We start from the raw sequence: 18974 nt of genomic DNA on the forward strand, positions 1-18974 counted from the left end.
GGACACTTACAGTTTTGCTATGATAGCTGAGGACTACAACTGCCATGATAACATTAGGACTGCAGTTGTCATGAACAGTCTTGCACTCAAGTCTCCATCAATGAACATTTGATAACTTCAACAAAATAGACTTTATGTTAAAACTATAATGAATTTCCTGGTTGCACAATTATACTTTGTGATTATATAGAACACCGTTATAGAAGTAAGCTATTTATAATCATGCTATCTGTTATCAACCAAATGAGGATGGGTTCCTCTTGAGTCTGGTTCCTCTCAAGGTTTCTTCTTCATGTCATCTGAGGGATGTTTTCCTTTCCACCATCGCCACAGGTTTGCTCATCAGGGATAAATAAATTTATTCGGGACAAAATTAGCTCATATGTTTAAAGTCTTTATTTTTCTGTAAAGCTGCTTTGTGACAATGTCTATTGTTAAAAATGCTATACAAATAAACTGACTTGACTCACTGAAAAATAGTAAGAAAAAGTATGAGCAATGTCCCTGTCCCTAACCATAACCTTCATTGAAATTTTTCATACAAATTGAGTCATGTGAGGTTTCAAAATGTGTATCTGCAGTAGCTAGCTATCAAGTATAAATGAACTAGCAAGGCTAAGGCCTCTGTCTTTTTATGATAAAACAACATTAATAACAGGTTTCATTTCTGGAATCCACAGCAGATTATGTGCTTTTGAGGCAGATTTTGAATTTTTGTGGAACCAACGCAACAGAACCATCAATAGTCATAAAAAAATACACAGAATAGGCCCTTTAGGCTGGAGATTGTGAGTTTGAATCCTCATAATGACACAACTATTTGGCTACCTTCACGTGCTCAGAAGAAGCAACATGTTAGCTTGCAACTCCCTCACCCCACCCTACTGTAGCTGTCATATGATAGGGGAGATCTGACTAGTGGTTGGGAATTGGCCAATACTAAATTAGAGCGGAAAATCAGGGGAAAATAAATAAATAAATAAATAAATAAAGCCCTGTGATGACCTGGTGACTTGTCCAGGGTGTACCCCGCCTTTCGCCCATAGTCAGCTGGGATAGGCTCCAGCTTGCCTGCGACCCTGTAGAACAGGATAAAGCGGCTAGAGATAATGAGATGAGATGAGATAAATAAATAAATAAATAAATAAATAAATACACAATATGAAGAAGTGATGCTGAGGCTGATTTCTTCTAGCCGAGAATGTGTAAATTCATGCAGCCTATCATTGACAATCATGTCATCTAAGATTTAATCTATATTTCTGAAATATCTGTAACATATCATCAGCAGTGTTTGAGAAAATACTTCTAAAATATAGTTGTGTTTTTAATTAACTTGAAAATTTATGATTGGATTATTTACTCCATCATCTTTTTGTCTAAAATGTCTTTGAAAGAGAAAATAAAAGTAGAATAAGCACACATTGTCCAATAAAACAACACATTACAGTTTTGTTTTTGTGTTCTTTTTTTGTATGAACAAAAGGGATATACCTTTTATGGTTTCCATGTATAGGTGACATGGTGGTGCAGTGGTTCAGCCTGTCACCTCACAGCAAGCAGGTTCTGGATTTGAACTTTGTGGCTGATTGGGCCTTTCTTTGTGGAGTTTGCATGTTCTTCCTGTGTGTGTGTGTGTGTAGGTTTCCTCCAGGTGCTCTGGTTTCTTCCCACAGTCCATAGACATACAGATTAGGTCAACTGGCTACTCTAAACTGCCCATAAGTGTGAATGCGAGTGTGAATGTTTTTTGTCTCTGTGTTAGCCCTATTAGAGCCACCATGCCGCCTAAGTGGTTAGCACGGTCGCCTCACAGCAAGAAGGTTCTGGGTTCGAACCCAGCAGCCAGCGAGGACCTTTCTGTATGGAGTTTGCATGTTCTCCCCATGTCTGCGTGGGTTTCCTCCGGATGCTCCGATTTCCCCCACAGTTTAAAGACACTACTACGCGTTCACGTTGGGCACTGAGCTGGGAAATGAGCTCTTCTACATCAGCTTCTTCCCGTTCCTCACCTGGATTTCGCTGGTTTGTTTACATTCTAAGCGGAAATCGATTGGACAAGCACAAACACAATCTCACAGCTTAGCCCGCTGCTTCTCACGCTTCCTGCCCTCAATTTTAGTTACGTTACACCTTCGTTTTAGTGTGAAGTCGACTGGCGCATTGTTTAATCCACTAATCTAAAGTCGGGAAGACGTCACTGATCATGTCGCTGGTCAGTGAAGAATTCCCTGATGAGGTCCCGTTGCGTGCTGAGGAGATCACTATTCTTGCTGATGTCACCCCTGAGAGAGTGCCGACACACATCGTGGACTACTCCGAAGCAGAGCAGTCAGATGAACAGCTGTATCAAGAAATATCTAAGGTTCTCCAAGTACAGCTATTAAATGATATGCAGCTCAACCCCGGGCCAGTCAGCATGCCTAACATTTCTACTAAGGGTCTGAGGGTGTGTCATTGGAATGTTAGGAGTTTCAATAATACAAAGTTTGAAGAAATTCGCACGTGTTTGACAACTGAACCTGACAATTTGGATGTGTTAATCGTCACAGAAAGCTGGCTCAATGACAATGTATCTGACTCAGAGATCAACATCCCTGGATTCAAGATCGAGCGCAAGGATAGGACTGATAAGGATGGTGGCGGTGTTCTCATGTATATATCCAATAGCCTCACCTACAGCCGTGCAAAATCCCTGGAGACCAAGGACGTTGAACTTCTGTGTGTTAAGATCACTCCCCGTAAGTCCAACTGCCCCCTTCTCCTCGCTGGTGTCTATCGTCCTGAGTCAACTGTTGCTATGGATCAGAAACTCGAGAGTGTTATTGAACAGCTTTACATAACGGGCAAAGAAATCCTCCTTCTTGGTGATATAAACATCAATACACTGGACAAGTCGCAATGTGATCATCAACTCCTTAAATTCATGGCTGATCTTGGTCTGCAGCAGCTTATTCATCAGGTCACCCGTCCGGCCAGTAAATCATGCTTAGATCATGTCTATACAAACAGACCCCAGCACATCCTTAAAACTAAGGTGCTCTACATTGGAATTTCAGACCACCTACCAGTATGTGCTGTTAGGAAATATCAGAAACAACATCGCAAGCCTGTTACCATTAGATACCATAAATGGAAGGGCTTTGATGAGAATAAGTTCCGAGATGATCTTCGAAGGTCTCTGTGGAATGTACTGGACATGTACGATGATCCGGATGACGCTGTTCAGTTTTTTACTCAGACCTTCCTTGACGTCGTTAATGCTCACCTACCTTGGGTAGAAAAGCGAGTAAATTCGTATTGCAGCTCAAGCAATACTTAATGCTCTAACTAAGATCCTAAACCTGTGCATATCAAAGAACTCTTTCCCCTCCAGTTGGAAGATCGCCAAAGTGATCCCTGTGTTTAAGAGCGGAGACCATCTCAATACTGGTAACTACAGGCCCATCAGCATTCTACCGGTGATGTCTAAGCGTCAAAAGCAGCCCCAGTGGATGACCCAGGAAATATATGGCGACATCGTACAAAGGGATTTACTTCTAAAGTCAGCCCGCAATCAGGGCACACCTGAAACATGGCAAGCTTACAGAGAACAACGTAACAAGACCTTCAGAGCCATCAGGAATGCTAAGAGCACTTTCTTCCAGGATTCACTTGAGAATAGCAAAAGTCCGAAAGAATTTTGGAAACATCTGAAGACTGCTCTAGGAACAACCGCAAGATCAACAGTATCTACCATCAATATAGGGGACCGTGTTTCACGTGATCCAGTAGAGATTGGAAATGCCTTCAACGAATTCTTTGTGTCTGTTGCTTCAAAATTTAGATCAGGCAATATCACTGAGTTTAGTACGAGATCACTGGAGGAGTTCATAAGAATGAAGATTCAGCCAGGCTCTTCCAAGTTTGACATCCTGGAGATTTCCAATACATTTGTATATTTGTATCTACGCAATCTTGAACCAACTAAAGCGACTGGACTTGATGATGTCAGCGCCCGACTTCTTCGTATTGCAGCTCAAGCAATACTTAATCCTCTAACTAAGATCCTAAACCTGTGCATATCAAAGAACTCTTTCCCCTCCAGTTGGAAGATCGCCAAAGTGATCCCTGTGTTTAAGAGCGGAGACCATCTCAATACTGGTAACTACAGGCCCATCAGCATTCTACCGGTGATGTCTAAGCTGCTGGAGCACCATGTCCATCTCGCCCTCTACGATCACCTGTCTAAGCACGATCTATTGTTTAAACACCAATCAGGATTCAGACCATCCCACTCATGTGAGACAGTGTTGATTGAGATTGTAGACAACTTACTCCACAACATGGATAATGGTCTTCTTAACAGACTCTGTTTAATAGACTACCAAAAAGCCTTTGACATGGTAGATCATAATGTGCTACTTGAGAAGTTAAAACTTTACCATCTCTCTGACGCCTTGCTCCAGTGGTTTAGATCTTACCTCCATGGACGCCTTCAGAAAGTCTCAGTAAGCGGAGAGGTATCGAGTTCCCTTCCTATAACATCAGGAGTTCCACAAGGATCCATCTTGGGGCCACTTCTTTTCATCATCTTCATTAACGACCTACCGTTGCATGTTACTAACAGTAACATCTACATATATGCTGATGACACCACCCAGATGGCTAAAGGTCACAGCACAAGTGAAGTTGCAACTGCTTTAGAGGACGACCTTCAGAAGATCAATGAATGGGCGATCCAAAACAAAATGGCGCTTAACACTGATAAAACCAAAGCTATGTTAATATGTAGTAGACCCAAGCATCAGTCTTTGGAGAAATCTGATGAGATTTTTGAAATGTCTTTCGATGGAAAGAAAATAGAAACAGTTAGCAGTTACAAGTTACTTGGAATTCATCTAGACAACTGTCTGTCTTGGAAGACACATGTAGAAAAAACTTCCAAGAAAATCAACAAGCGACTTGGGCTTCTCATGCGCGCCAAGAAATACCTAACGCGGAAAGCAAGACTAGCATATTATAATAGTATAGTTCAGCCAGTAATGGACTATGGGTCTTGCTTATGGGGAGACAGCTTCACGTCACATACTGGTACTATGCTTCGTCTGCAAAAAAGAGCAGCCAGAATAATATCAGATGCACCATGGGACGCTCCTTCGAAGGCTCTCTTTGAGGATCTAAACTTCACTCCATTTGATGAACGAGTAGCTAGATCAAAAGTGAAGATTGTTTTCAAAGCTATCAATGGTTTATTACCAACATACATCAGTGATAAATTTGTTCAATTTAGAACTGTCCACAGTAGAAATACAAGGAATAGCTCAAGCAAAAATTTAATTTTACCTAAAGTTAAAAAAACCTTTGGGCAAAAATCAGTAATTTTCAGCGCAGCAAAACTCTGGAACAGTCTCCCAGCTACTCTTAAGGAATGTTCATCACTTAGCACTTTTAGAGGAATGCTAAAGAGCATCCGTATCAACCAATTTTTGTAATTTGCGTAGTTTTTACTTATTTTAAATGTAGTTACGTATAGTTTTCTTTTTCTGTTTTTCATTCATTTTGTTTGAGGGCCATATGTATATTATCATGTGATATTTTATGCCACCCTCGATAAATAAAGTTTTAACTAACTAACTAACTAACTAACTAACTAACTAACTAACTAACACATGCGGTTAGGTTAGGTTAGGTTCGGTTAGGTTAGGTTAGGTTAATATGGGACAGCCTTGAGCGAGGCACCTAACTCCCAACTGCTCTCCGGGCGCTGTTAGCATGGCTGCCCACTGCTCTGGGTACGTGTGTATGCTCATTCCTCACGTGTGTGCATGTGTGTGTTCACTGCTTCAGATGGGTTAAATGCAGAGGGGAAATTTCACAAGTGTGTGATGAATAAAGTTGTTCTTTCTTTCTTTATTTATTTCTTTCTTTCTTTCTTTCTTTCTTTCTTTCAATACATTGATGACCTGTCCCAGGGCATTCCCTGCCTATCATCCGAAGTCAGCTGGGATTGGCTCCGAGTTCCCCCATGACTCTGATGGATAAGTGGTATAGATAATGAATGGATGGATATTTTCCATGTTTGGTGTTTGGAGGAAATATAGCATGAATCCAGTAAAGCATTATAATTTCAATCATTAAAAAAAGCATATATATATATATATATCTTTTTTTTTTTTAAATGATAACTACAGGAACATCTGCTGTTAAATAAGTGTGTATAATGCACTGCCTGGCCAAAAAAAAGTCTCCATTTGGATTTAAATAAGGAAATACATAAGGGCCTTTGATTGGATAATTACTGCAGTGATTAATGTGATTTGGCTGGCAACAATTCTTTTAACCCTAACTGATGCAGCAAGTAGCTTCTCATCTCTTAAGCAAACATGTCAGAAGACTATCCCATGCTCATACAAAAGATGCTACTGTGTTTCATCTCATCTCATTATCTCTAGCTGCTTTATCCTGTTCTACAGGGTCGCAAGCAAGCTGGAGTCTATCCCAGCTGACTACGTGCAAAAGGCGGGGTACACCCTGGACAAGTCGCCAGGTCATCACAGGGCTGACACATAGACACAGACAACCATTCACACTCACATTCACACCTACGGTCAATTTAGGGTCACCAGTTAACCTAACCTGCATGTCTTTGGGGGAAACCTGAGCACCTGGAGAACATGCAAACTCCACACAGAAAGGCCCTCGTCAGCCACGGGGCTCGAACCTGGACCTTCTTGCTGTGAGGCGACAGCGCTAACCACTACACCACCATGCTGCCCTACTGTGTTTCAGAAGGATCAAATTATTGCTGTTTTTTTTTAAGCAGGACAGTCTAGTTTGGTCCATCCATCCATCCATCCATCCATTTTCTACCACTTATCCGGATCTGGGTCACGGGGTAGCAGCCTAAGCAGAGCAGCTCAGACTTCCCTCTCCCAGGCCACCTCCACCAGTTCTTCCGGGGGAATACTGAGGCGTTCCCAGGCCAGCCGAGAGATGTAATCTCTCCAGCGTCTCCTGGGTCTGCCCTGGGGTCTCCTCCCGGTGGGGCATGCCCAGAGAACCTCCCTTGGGAGGCATCCAGGGGGCATCCTAACAAGGTGCCCGAACCACCCCAACTGACTCCTTTTGATGTGGAGGAGCAGCGGTTCTACTCTGAGTCTCTCCCAAATGACCAAGCTTCCCACCCTGTCTCTAAGGGACAGCCCAGCCACCCTGTGGAGAAAGCTCATTTCTACCACTTAGTTTGGCATTCTTATTACGGCACTGATTGAGACCTTTCAATATAATGCATTGTTCATCTCATAATAGTTTTACTGATAGATTGGTTTTGAAGATTAGGTTTTAGCCCTCCCATCTAATACTATTACTGGGCCTCACTAATCAGATCAATATAATATTCTGATTAACAGGCAAGATAGCTTTTATGTGACCAAGTGAAAGCACACTAGCAAAGTGTCCACAAAAATTACCATGTTATTTAATACATGCAAGTGTTGTAGTCAAGACCACCTACACCAAGACCAAGTCATGACCAAGACCAAAGTGTATTGAGACCAAGACAAGACCAAAACTTGGAAGGGTTGAAATCAAGTCAAGAACAAGACCAAGGCAGGGCGAGACCAAGTCCAGACCAGGACCAAGGATGGTGTGTGTGAAGGAGGGTGGGGGAGGGGTGACAGCCATTATCAGGAAGAAAAATTTCAAATTAGCAATGAGTCATGTTATTAGTCTCCTTTGAAGCAGGAAATCTTACATCCAATCACCAGTAACAAGGTTAACAAATAAATCAGACAATGCATAGGCAATTTAGTGAAATCCCTGCAGTTGTGGTCTTGACTGGTCTTGAAATAAAATCCCAAGTCTTCTATGTCTGAGAATGAGATAAGACTGAGTAAAAATGTGGTCAATTCCGAGACAAGACTGAAACCTTCAAAAAGTGGTCTTGAGACCGGTCTCGAGACCAAGACCATTTTCAAGTACTACAACACTAATAAATGCTGTATATACAGTTGACTTACATGCATTTGATTAGAAGTTAATACACAGAGCTGATGTGGATTTGAGCGTGGGCGCACTCATTGCATATCCCCCATCCAAAAAAAACAATAGTTTTAGTACATGGCTACTTGGAATTGTGAAGGTGTGACTCGGGCTCCACACGCACCAAGTGGATTCCAGAACATGCGCCGTGAACAAGGCCCACCTGAGCTCAATTAAGGAACTATGTGTTTGCCTATTTAAGGATTGTGCTGATGCATTTGCATGGCAAAGTATTACGATACGCAAGTACGCATTACCAAGCCTTTCTACCCATGTTCTTGATTTCATGTTTCTCGATTCTTCTGCCTGTTTCTCGTTCCTGTTCTAGATTTGCCTCTGATATCCTGTTTGCGCCTCGCCTGACCTTTTTGCCTGTTTTAACGTTTCTGATCTAGCCTGCTATTTTCAGATTTTTTGCCTATGTATGTATCTCTGTATAGTTTTGCACTTTGTATATCACTGCACTCATCATTAAACTGAAACTTCTGCACTTACATCCGCCTCCCTCGCGTACGGTACCTGACACTTGACTGTTTTCCAGATACTGAGATATGCCCGCCATTTTTTAAAATTATGGCTTAAAAAATAAACAAAATAAATTGTTATATGAGATTGAGTTGAAAAGATTATGGTATAAATTTAAAAGTAGGTCCGAGCTTAGTTTTTTTCACTCGTGACACAAATGCAGTGAAAAGCAAGCTGGGTGAGTCCTGTTGGATTTTAACAGGGTGCCGGAACTTTGTGCATTGACATAATAACCTACTGTATTCCCAGACTGCACTGTAGACTACATGTAAAGTGTGTGCCCCATCCTTTTATGTTTATGGTATCATTAACACGCATATTCACAAGCCAAAATGATAAGATGCTGCAGTAGGCTTACTGTGTACACACACGTGTCGGCTGTCTAGCTACTGCTCATATTCATTAATAGGGTATCCCTGTACTCACTATACCCTGTGTATGTACATGGTACATGTGCCATTTTGGGAGCTCAGATTGCAGTTACTGACTTTGTATTATAGACATGCAACTCTTGCAGTCTTTGTTTATAGTTATCTCGGTATTAAGTTCTGTCTTAAGTGGCCACTGACATCCCCCCCCCAGTTTACCTGGATATATTCACTGTCTTATATGTAAACTGAATGTCCTGAGCAGGAGCTCAGGTTGCAGTTGCTAAAATAGTAATAATTTATTGATATTAGGTGTTTTGTGGTCAGTGTACTATAGTGTGTCATGTGGTAATGCATTATATGACAATGCAACTTTCATAAATATTATCATATATCAGTTGTAATTCTGTTCTACACATATACCTGCAACTCTGACAATATCATTTTCAGTGACTAATAAAATGGTTTTGAAAGTTCCTACTTTTCAAACATATTTTTGATATGGTAATTTTATTTAAGAAATTTAATTTATAACATGTCTCTGACAGCTCAAAATGCATCTCTGGGAATTTAAAAACTGCAGAGCTTCTGGGGGCCTCTGACAGCCCCTGGACCCCTGACCTTACTGGGTTGATGCCCCCCCCCCCCCCCCTTCCCATTTTCCTGGCTCCACCCCTGCAGCACTATATTGACTTCAGGACCACTGTCTGAAAAAAAAGACAATTTGTTTTAATATTAAATTTATAAATGTGATGTTCTCTGCCCTTTATTGACCTTTCTATACTTGGCTCTGACTTACTCTGTTCTCTGTTTTCTCACATAGTTTATTAAAGTCTTGCATTACTAAGATTTTTCACCTGTTGTTTTTTCTTCTCTTTCTCTCTGCCTTTCTGTCTCAATCCTTCTTTACTCTTGCTGTGTCTCCACGCCCTTATAAAAAGTTCACTGTTATGGTTGGTGGAGCTATCTGATCTTTCTGATATGAGGCATTAACAATTGCTCCCAGGCCATGGACTATATAACCTTTTCATCCAAAAGTACACACACTCACACCCTACCACTACATTCCTCTTTCTCTGCCGATGGCTATAATTCATGTGGAGCATCCTGTTGTTACAAAGGGAATCTAGTCGTTCTAGAAAGCACACTTACCCACACAAACAATCTGCTTTCTGGATAGGATTTGCATGGGTGTATTTGCTGATGTTAGGCTTGTCCTGCTGTGTTTGCATGGGTGTGTCTGTATAATACTTGAGATGACCGAGGGCATTTGTGTGTTGTTCAGGTCAAACTCATAGCTTGCAGGAGAAGATGCAGATCATGAGAAAGCACTGACTGCCTCATTCTGGTACCCAGTACAGACACGCACGATTGCTCATCAATAATATAATCTCATAGACAAATAACTGAAATTCTGAGTTAGATTTCATATCAATGAACTAATAGTAATAGAATATTTGTGGTAACCAATTGTAGCCAGGGACTTTCCTCACACATTGCAGATGAGTGTAGCATCTGTGTGCTGTGACTGATGTGACTGTGTAATAAGTTTTGGACACAGTGACAGGTGATTGATGGAATTAACACAGAACAAAATTGAAAAAGTTCACATTTATTTGAAGTGTGAATGTTTGTGTGTCTAGTACATGGTGCCCTGTGAATGACTGGCATCCCATCCATGGTATTTTCCTGTTTCATGCCCAGTGTTCCTGGAATAGGCTGTGCAACCACTGGCACCCATACCAGGATAAAGCATTTGGTGAAGATGAATGAGAAGAAGAAACCTTTATTCGTTACATGCACACTTCAATCACAGTGAAATTCATCCTCTGCATTTAACCCATCTGAAGCAGTGAACACACGCACAGTGTGTGACAATGGGCAGAAATGGCTAAAAAATAAAGAAAAAGGGGCCAAGCATTATGGCACAGAACCAACAGTAAATCTAAATGCCTTGTTTGTATAAATTAAACTGGTGATCATGTTGGATAAATAATAATAACAATAACAATTATTATTATTATTAGGCAGCACGGTGGTGTAGTGGTTAGCACTGTCGCCTCACAGCAAGAAGGTCCGGGTTCGAGCCCAGTGGCTGACGAGGGCCTTTCTGTGTGGAGTTTGCATGTTCTCCCCATGTCTGTGTGGGTTTCCTCTGGGTGCTCCGGTTTCCCCCACAGTACAAAGACATGCAGGTTCGGTTAATTGGTGGCTCTAAATTGACCGTAAGTGTGAATGTGAGTGTGAATGGTTGTTTGTCTCTATATGTCAGCCCTGCAATGACCTGGCGACTTGTCCAGGGTGTACCCTGTCTCTCGCCCATAGTCAGCTGGGATAAGCTCCAGCTTGCCTGCGACCCTGTACAGGATAAGCGGCTACAGATAATGGATTATTATTATGTACAGTAACTGATACAGTCTTATCTACAAAGACATCTTGATCTGAACTGAAAGAGAGAAACTTATAATCAATAAATAGAAAACAGAAAGAGTGAGTGAGAAATGGATTTTTTTTAAAATAATGAATAATACCAGAATTTTTCTCTTGGTCACCATGCTGTCGAGCTGTAGTCGCTTCACAGTTGCAAATGTAAAAGAATCTGCACAAGTTTAGGATGCATAAAGTTAGTGTGAAGGGTGAGGTTAGTGGTCACATCTTTTCTTACAACTGCATAATTATGAAATTCAACAAACATCCATTCAGCAGTGTTCATACGATGCTGGCATGAGATTTGGTTTGCTGGTGCAGAGGTGTGTTGGGCCTGCTGGGGTGAAGAAAGCCTCATTGTGGACTACAGAGCTGAAGCACTGACTAAACCAGGAACAAAGGCCCTCCTGTGAGCGGGGTGTGGGAAACAGTGGGAGAGAGAATCCCTACGCCCAGCCTGGGAATGTGCCCTCCAAATGCATGCACTGAACAGGGGAATATTATATACATACGCTCATGTCAGTGTTCAACACCATACACTTAGCATCATTCACACAGTATTCATGTGTTATTAGCCAGTTCATCAATCAAATGAACCAGGGGTGAAATTTCAGTGGCAGATTCAGTCATCTATGTGTGCTGTGGTATGTATAATATAACACTACCCTAATGTGTGTGTGTGTGTGTGTGTGTGTGTGTGTGTGTGCGTGTGTGAGTGAGAGAGAGAGAGAGAGAGAGAGAGAGAGAGATGTAATTTCAAAGAATATAAATTGCACAGTTCACAGTCATATGCACTGTAGTTATGATGTGTTTTAATACCAAAGAATGACAGTGATCTGCACACAGGGGATCTTAGTGCTTATGATATACTACCTTCATATCCACAACGACCTTTGGTCATCATATCTGACTTGTTGAATTTAGCTATGGTTCATGAAAATATGATGCTTTTGTCAGGGGAAAAGCCGCTTTATAGTATGAGGCTCCTGAGCTGCTATAATGGGCAGTCACATTCTGTGCTGTATCAAGGATGCTGGGACTTTTTAGGAAATTTGTATGCATATGTGTTTCCCCAGCTCAGCGACATCAAACATATTCATGCACCAATTCCAGGCATGAAAGAAGTCTGGCTACTCAGTGACTGGCAGAAATCACAGACAATCAGGAGAGTGTTAGAGTGTAAACAAAGCAAATGGGAGTGAGAGAGTGAAATAATCAAATGTTACGCTATGAGAGCCCATGAGCTGGCCCAGTGGTTAGCATGTCTGCCTCTCAACTGGGAGATTGTTAGTTCTACTCATGGTCGGGGCAGACCAAAGACAATCATAAAAATGGTACTATACCTACTGCCATTCGGTATGCATGTATATATACAGTATATATATATATATGTTATTCCACAAAATTGAGTCATACATGAGCTGATAGCCAATGAGATGCGTAGCTCCTCCATTCACTGGATTTTGAGAGACAGAGCATTTTTATTTTTATTTTGTACAAATTCAATAAATAAAAACTATACAAAATGTCCAACAAAATAATTTCCGCTTAGAATGTAAACAAACCGGTGAAAAAACTGTCGCAATTTCTGAAAAATACTATAATAATAATTCTTGAAAAATATTACCATGACATACTTTTATTCCATATTTTGTTGCTTTTTTTGTATTTTTTTTTTTTGGGGGGGTTGTTTTCAAGTAAAGTTTTTATTTTGTCCTCGATTGGTTCAGCAACACGCTCTGCTATTTTGTTTTTCTCTACTCACGGTATATGGGCTGATAGCCTAGTAGTAGAGTAGCCAATCAGAGCATGCAATTGGTCATATCCAGTGAACGTGGATGGATGGATGGATGGATGGGTGGATGGATGGATGGATAGATAGATAGGCTTTCCCCAAAGCACGGATACACAGTACTCCACCAGGCTGTGTGATGTTAGCGCCGCGCTGTCACTTGCACACCAAAAAAAAAAAATCAATACCATAAATTGAACAATGCAGAGTACTTTCCACACCTAAATATCTCCTATTCCCCTCTGAAAATAATTAATAACTATAGAAATAGGAAGATATTGTAATATATAGGTCTAGACTATCCTGGTACTCAACCCAGAAGTGAAAATAAAGCGTTTTGCTGCATGCACTGACTGCCATTCACAACCATAAAACCACGTTCTAGACGCTGGTCGCTAGATGGCGATTTTTCTTGATTTGACCTCGATTCTGTTCCTGGTATTCTGAAATTGGAAAATGAAGAGGCGTGCTACAAAGTGTTTTCATTTCAAATCTTATTTTGCCCTTTAACCTTTGCCCCTTGCATATTTGACAAGGTCAAAAACAGCAAATTTAATAACGTTGAATTGTGCCTAAATCAGCCCTAGATGCCACCAGAATGCACCATTTGAAGTCTCTAATTTCAAAATTTTCTGGGGGAGCATGCCTCCGAACATCCCGAGCAGCCTTCAGAGCCCTTGGACTGGGCCAGCATCAGTAGCACCACTCTGATATTTAGATTTATTAAGGCTGCATCCCTGCTTTCAAAACGGTTCAATTTTGAAAAGGGTGAAGTACAAAATCCTGAATTTTGGTTTGAACCTTGAGCTCTGTGTGAAGTTTTGAATGTTCTCCCCTTATCACTGAAGGTTTCCTGTGGGTTCTCTTCCAACTGTAAGAATTAAAACGGTTGATTGCTAACTATAAATTTCAGAGGTGGACAAAGAACCCAACTTCATTACTTAAGTCAAAGTACACTGGTCAAATGTTACTCTGATACAAGTGAAAGTTGTTCAGTCAAATTTTTACTCAAGTTAAAGTACTGAAGTATTTGCTTTTAAAAATACTTCAGTATTAAAAGTACATTTTCTGTCAACACATCATTGTATTATTGCCACAATGCTTACAATACCTAATGTCGTTACCAGAGATAGAAATGTGAATTCAGAAAATGAATGCATGCTGTGCCATCATGGTGGTTTAACGTTAAGCTAGCTAGTCAGTGAAACTCCACCTGACATGCTAGCAAACTCTTTTCAAGCTTGAAATCATATTAGGTAGTTAATGCTACTAGAAAAGAAAGATTTCTACATCCTGTTTATTTGGCAAAATTATGTTAAAACATATTTCTGAAAGGACTTCAGATAAGTTAACGTTATTCATGTTAGTGTAACTCCATTTTTACATGCTAACTAACAGTGTCCAAGTTAACTAGCTACGTGTTAACGTTAGCCGTGGACAAGGCGATGGCAACTTGGTGGCCAAATCCATAGAAAGTCATTTGACTAACCAGACTGCATACTGTAGCTATTGCAACATTATTGCTAGCTCTAAAAGCACAGACAACTTTTTTGCAAGCTTTCTCTTGGAATAAAACTTTTACATACTTCAATATGCTTCTGCAGGTTGGATGGCGAGTTTTTGTAGGCCATGATGTGGTTTGTTTTTGGCAAACAAAGCAAACATTTAAAATGAAATGAATCTTTAATCCTTTCAGAAAACTGAAACATGGGTTCTAGCTATAGCCATGGGTGCATGCATTCCCCAGAAGCACCGTCTCCTTCCATTCTGCCATCAACTGATCATGTTCAACTAATGCTGCTGAGATATCACTGCTCTTGATTTTATACAGTCTATGGACGTGACGTGACCCTAGTAATTACTGATAGGCTGTCTCAGTGTCACCTGCGAAAAAATCAACCATGTTTTAGAAAAGAAAAGTAAAAAACATCCACTTTTAAAGCTGCTTCATAGTAACGAGTAATGAGGACCTTGATAGAAATATAGTGGAGTAAAAAGTACAATATTTGTCTTTCAAATGTAGTGAAGTTAAAGTCATAAGTTTCAAAAAAAAATAATACTCAAGTAAAGTACAGATACTCAAAAAGTGTACTTAAGTACAGCACTCAAGTAAATGTACTTCGTTAATGTCCACCTTTTATAAATTTCCTATAGGTGTGAATGAGCGTGCAAATATACAGTATGTGTGTAAGGATGCATGGCCGTAACTAGATAACACAACACTGAGGTCCAGACATCTTCCGTTTCGGAAGGCTTGTCTTTTTGTTTGTTTTCACCTCTCATGTCGCATCTACATCTGCCAAATTAAATTTGGAAACAGTGGCATGCTGACAATATACTGTTCGAATGGGGTCTATTATGTAGATAAAATTGCCTTCCAAGACTACCTGATCAGCAATGAGCAGCGATTCTCAAGTGTCCTAAGGTGGACACATTTGCCAGTGATATTTAGCTCTGATGAGATACTTAGACTGTGGAAACTGGAGTGTCTATACAGTACATGGGGTTTTACTGTAAATACCAAGTCTTTGGGGGAAGGTCTTGCTGCTTGTCTGTTTTATTTAAGATGTAGGCACTTGGAATTTTACTTCCAAAATATTTTTGATTAATTATTGTCAGTTGTATTTTTTTTTCATCATATAGAAATTTTATTTGTTTGGTAAGACCAATTTTTTTATGTAAATATAATGCACATCTCAATTCTATAAGTTACACTAAGTACATAAAATAGATTTTTTTTAATCTTATTAAAATTTTAGTCCTGATTACCACCCTGTATATGTGTGACATTCAGAAGGCATCCCACAGACTACAGATCCAAATCCATCACAACCTTAACTAGGATCAAGCCAAGCTGATTATGTCTTCGTTGCTTTTTCCCAAATATTGTTTGCTGTCTTTCTGGTTCAGACTGTTTTTGCGAAAAGATCATGATTTTATTTAGCTGTTTTTTGATGTTAGATTATGGATTTGTTTGTGTTATTCCTGACAGTTTTCTGTCAGGTTGTAAAATCCTTGGTGAAAGTAGGCTGCATTGACATATTCTGGCTGCCAGCTTCCATGTGACACACACATTTCTATGTTTGTGTGTGAGCGTTGTTTGAGTATTTGTCACATAGGATGCCACACATTTTTATCTGCTTACACCAATCCATTTCCTTACCATTCACACATCTGGTGTTGCAGAGAGACAGAGAAAGAGGAAGAATAGAGAAAGAAGTTTCATGTGGAGTTCTCACATGCTCCTCACTGGATTTTTGTCTTGTCTATATCTCCGCAAATTTGTCCCACCATCCCACTATTTTGTTTCAATCTATTGTCCAATATCTCTGTTATTCTATATTACAGTCCCCTTTTCTGTCTGCTTTTGTTTGGTCTTGTATTAATTAACTAACTCTAACAGACTCACCACATGTGCGCACGCACGCACACACACACACACACACACACACACACACACACCCTAATGTTAACCCAGATACATTCTTGTACAGATTCACACCTTTAACACCTCAATAAATACATGAATCTGAAAAGTAAATCTGTCATTTTACATTCCTTGTAAAATCAAAAACTAAGTTTTTATTTATGATATTACATTGGGAATACGTACTACTATCTCAGTGCAACAAAAGTCAGTACATCTTTCATAAATACAACCCCAAGTCCAAAAAAGTTGGAATGCTGTGTAAACTGTAAATAAAAACAGAATGCAATAATCTGCAAATCATGGAAGCCCTGTGCTTCAATGAAAATAGTAGAAAGACAACACATCAAATGCTGAAACTGAGAAATTATTATTTTTTAATATATGCTCATTTTGAATTTGATGTCAGCAACACGTTTCAAAAAAGTTGGGACAGGGGCATGTTTACCTCTGTGTTCCATCACCTCTACTTTTAACAACACTCTGTAAATATTTGGGAACTGAGGAGACCAATTGCTGGAGTTTTGAAAGAGAAATGTTGTCCCATTCTTGCCTGATACACAATTTCAGTTGCTCAACAATTCAGGGTCTCCTTTGTTGTATTTTACACTTCATAATGCACCAAATGTTTTAAATAGGAGACAGGTCTGGACTGCAGGCCAGTTTAGCACCCAGACTCTTTTACTATGGAGCCATGCAGTTTTAACATGTGCAAGCTACCCATGTCCTGTGCACTAATGCACCCTCACAGATGCTGGCTTTTGAACTGTGCACTGATAACAGGCCAGATGGTCCCTCTCCTCTTTAGCCTGGAGGATGTGGTGTCCATGATTTCTTTTTTAGATATTTTTTGGGCTTTTTTCACCTTTTTATTGGATAGGACAGTGTAGAGACAGGAAATGAGCAGGAGGGGGGAATCGGGAAATGACCTCAGGTCGGAATCGAACCCGGGTCCCCAGATTTACAGTATGGCACCTTATCCACCTGAGCCACGACGCCCCCAGGTGTCCATGATTTCGAAAAAGAATTTCTACTTTTGATACATCAGACCTTGGGACAATTTTCCACATCACCTCAGTCAATCGTAAAAGATCTCTGGCCCAGAGAAGGTGATGGTGTTTCTGGATATTGTTTATATCTGGTTTTAACTTGCATTTATGGATGCAGTAATTAACTGTTTTCACAGACGATGGTTTTCTGAAGTGTTACTGAGCCCATACAGTGATTTCCACTCCAGACATGTGTCTGCTTTTAATGCAGTGTCACCTGAGGGCCTGAAGATCACAGGCATCCAGTGTCAGTTTTCAGCCTTGTCTCTTGTATACAGAGATTTCTCTGGATTCTCTGAATCGTTTAATGATGTTATGTACCATAGATGATGTAATCCACAAATTCTTTGCAATTTTACTTTGAGGAACGTTATTCTTAAATTGTTGCATTGTTTGTCCACACAGTCTTTCACAGAGCAGTGAACCCCTCCCCATCTTCACTTCTGAGAGACTCAGCCTTTCTGGGATGCTCTTTTTATACCCAATCATGTTACTGACCTGTTGCCAGTTAACCAAATTAGTATTTTTTTTTAGCATTATGCAACTTTTTTCAGTTTTTTGTTCCCGTCCCAACTTTTCTGAAATGTGTTGCTGACATCGAATTCAAAATGAGAATATATTTTTTCAAAAAACAATAAAATTTCTCAGCTTCAACATTTGATATATTGTCTTTGTACTATTTTCAATGAAATATAGGGTTTCCATGATTTGCACATCTTCACGTTCTGTTTTTATTTATGATTTACACAGTGTCCCAACTTTTTTGGAATTGGTGTTGTAAGATACAAATCTTTTTTTTTTTTTATACTTTGCATATGCATCTTTATTTTTGATGACAGACTCAATCTTCCTTTGTTGTACACATTTCTGGAGAGGTGTTCTGCCATTCTTCAGAGACTTTTTTTTTTTCAGCTGCTCTGTGCTGGAGCAGTTGTGCTGCTCTTTCTTTCTCTTTAAAATATCCCAAAGGTCTACTCTTGGATTCAGTTAGGTGACAGACTTGGCCAGGTCACAGGTTTTTCTTCTTTAGAAAATCTTGCATGATTTTGGCAGTGCACTTTGGATCATTATCATGCTGGAATATTCCTATTCTGCCAAGCTTCAGGAGACTTGGTGTCATCTTGTCAGCCAGTATTTTGATATATCCACAGGCATTCTTGGTGCCATTTATAAATGTCATCTCCCCAGCACCTTTTACACTCATGCAGCCCTACATCATCACACTCCCACCTTTGAGGAGGACGACCACTGTGGCTCTCATTAGTGGCACTATAGCTCATTCCAGATCTCCTGATTACTGCTGCAACTGTGTTTCAACTGATTTTTTAAGTTGATCACTGATCTTCCTGTATCCTTGTCCATCT

General features: G+C 40.1%; 1 protein-coding gene across 3 annotated transcripts in view; it reads right to left on the reverse strand.

The window, feature by feature from the left end:
- The window catches only part of gpc5c (glypican 5c), a 220823-nt gene that overhangs the window by 51132 nt on the left and 150717 nt on the right, over positions 1–18974 (reverse strand). Inside the window, exon 7 of one of the 3 annotated variants that reach the window (XM_060906113.1) lies at positions 10537–10806. The exons of 1 other annotated variant lie outside the window; for it this stretch is intronic. In XM_060906113.1, coding sequence (XP_060762096.1) covers positions 10722–10806 — 85 coding nt within the window. In that variant the 3' untranslated portion in view covers positions 10537–10721. Of the gene's footprint in view, positions 1–10536; positions 10807–10835; positions 11828–18974 lie in introns of those variants that run through there. One more of the 3 variants, XM_060906112.1, reaches the window with a different exon arrangement.

The sequence above is a fragment of the Neoarius graeffei genome, chromosome 23, assembly GCF_027579695.1.
Source record: "Neoarius graeffei isolate fNeoGra1 chromosome 23, fNeoGra1.pri, whole genome shotgun sequence".
NCBI classification, from domain to species: domain Eukaryota; kingdom Metazoa; phylum Chordata; class Actinopteri; order Siluriformes; family Ariidae; genus Neoarius; species Neoarius graeffei.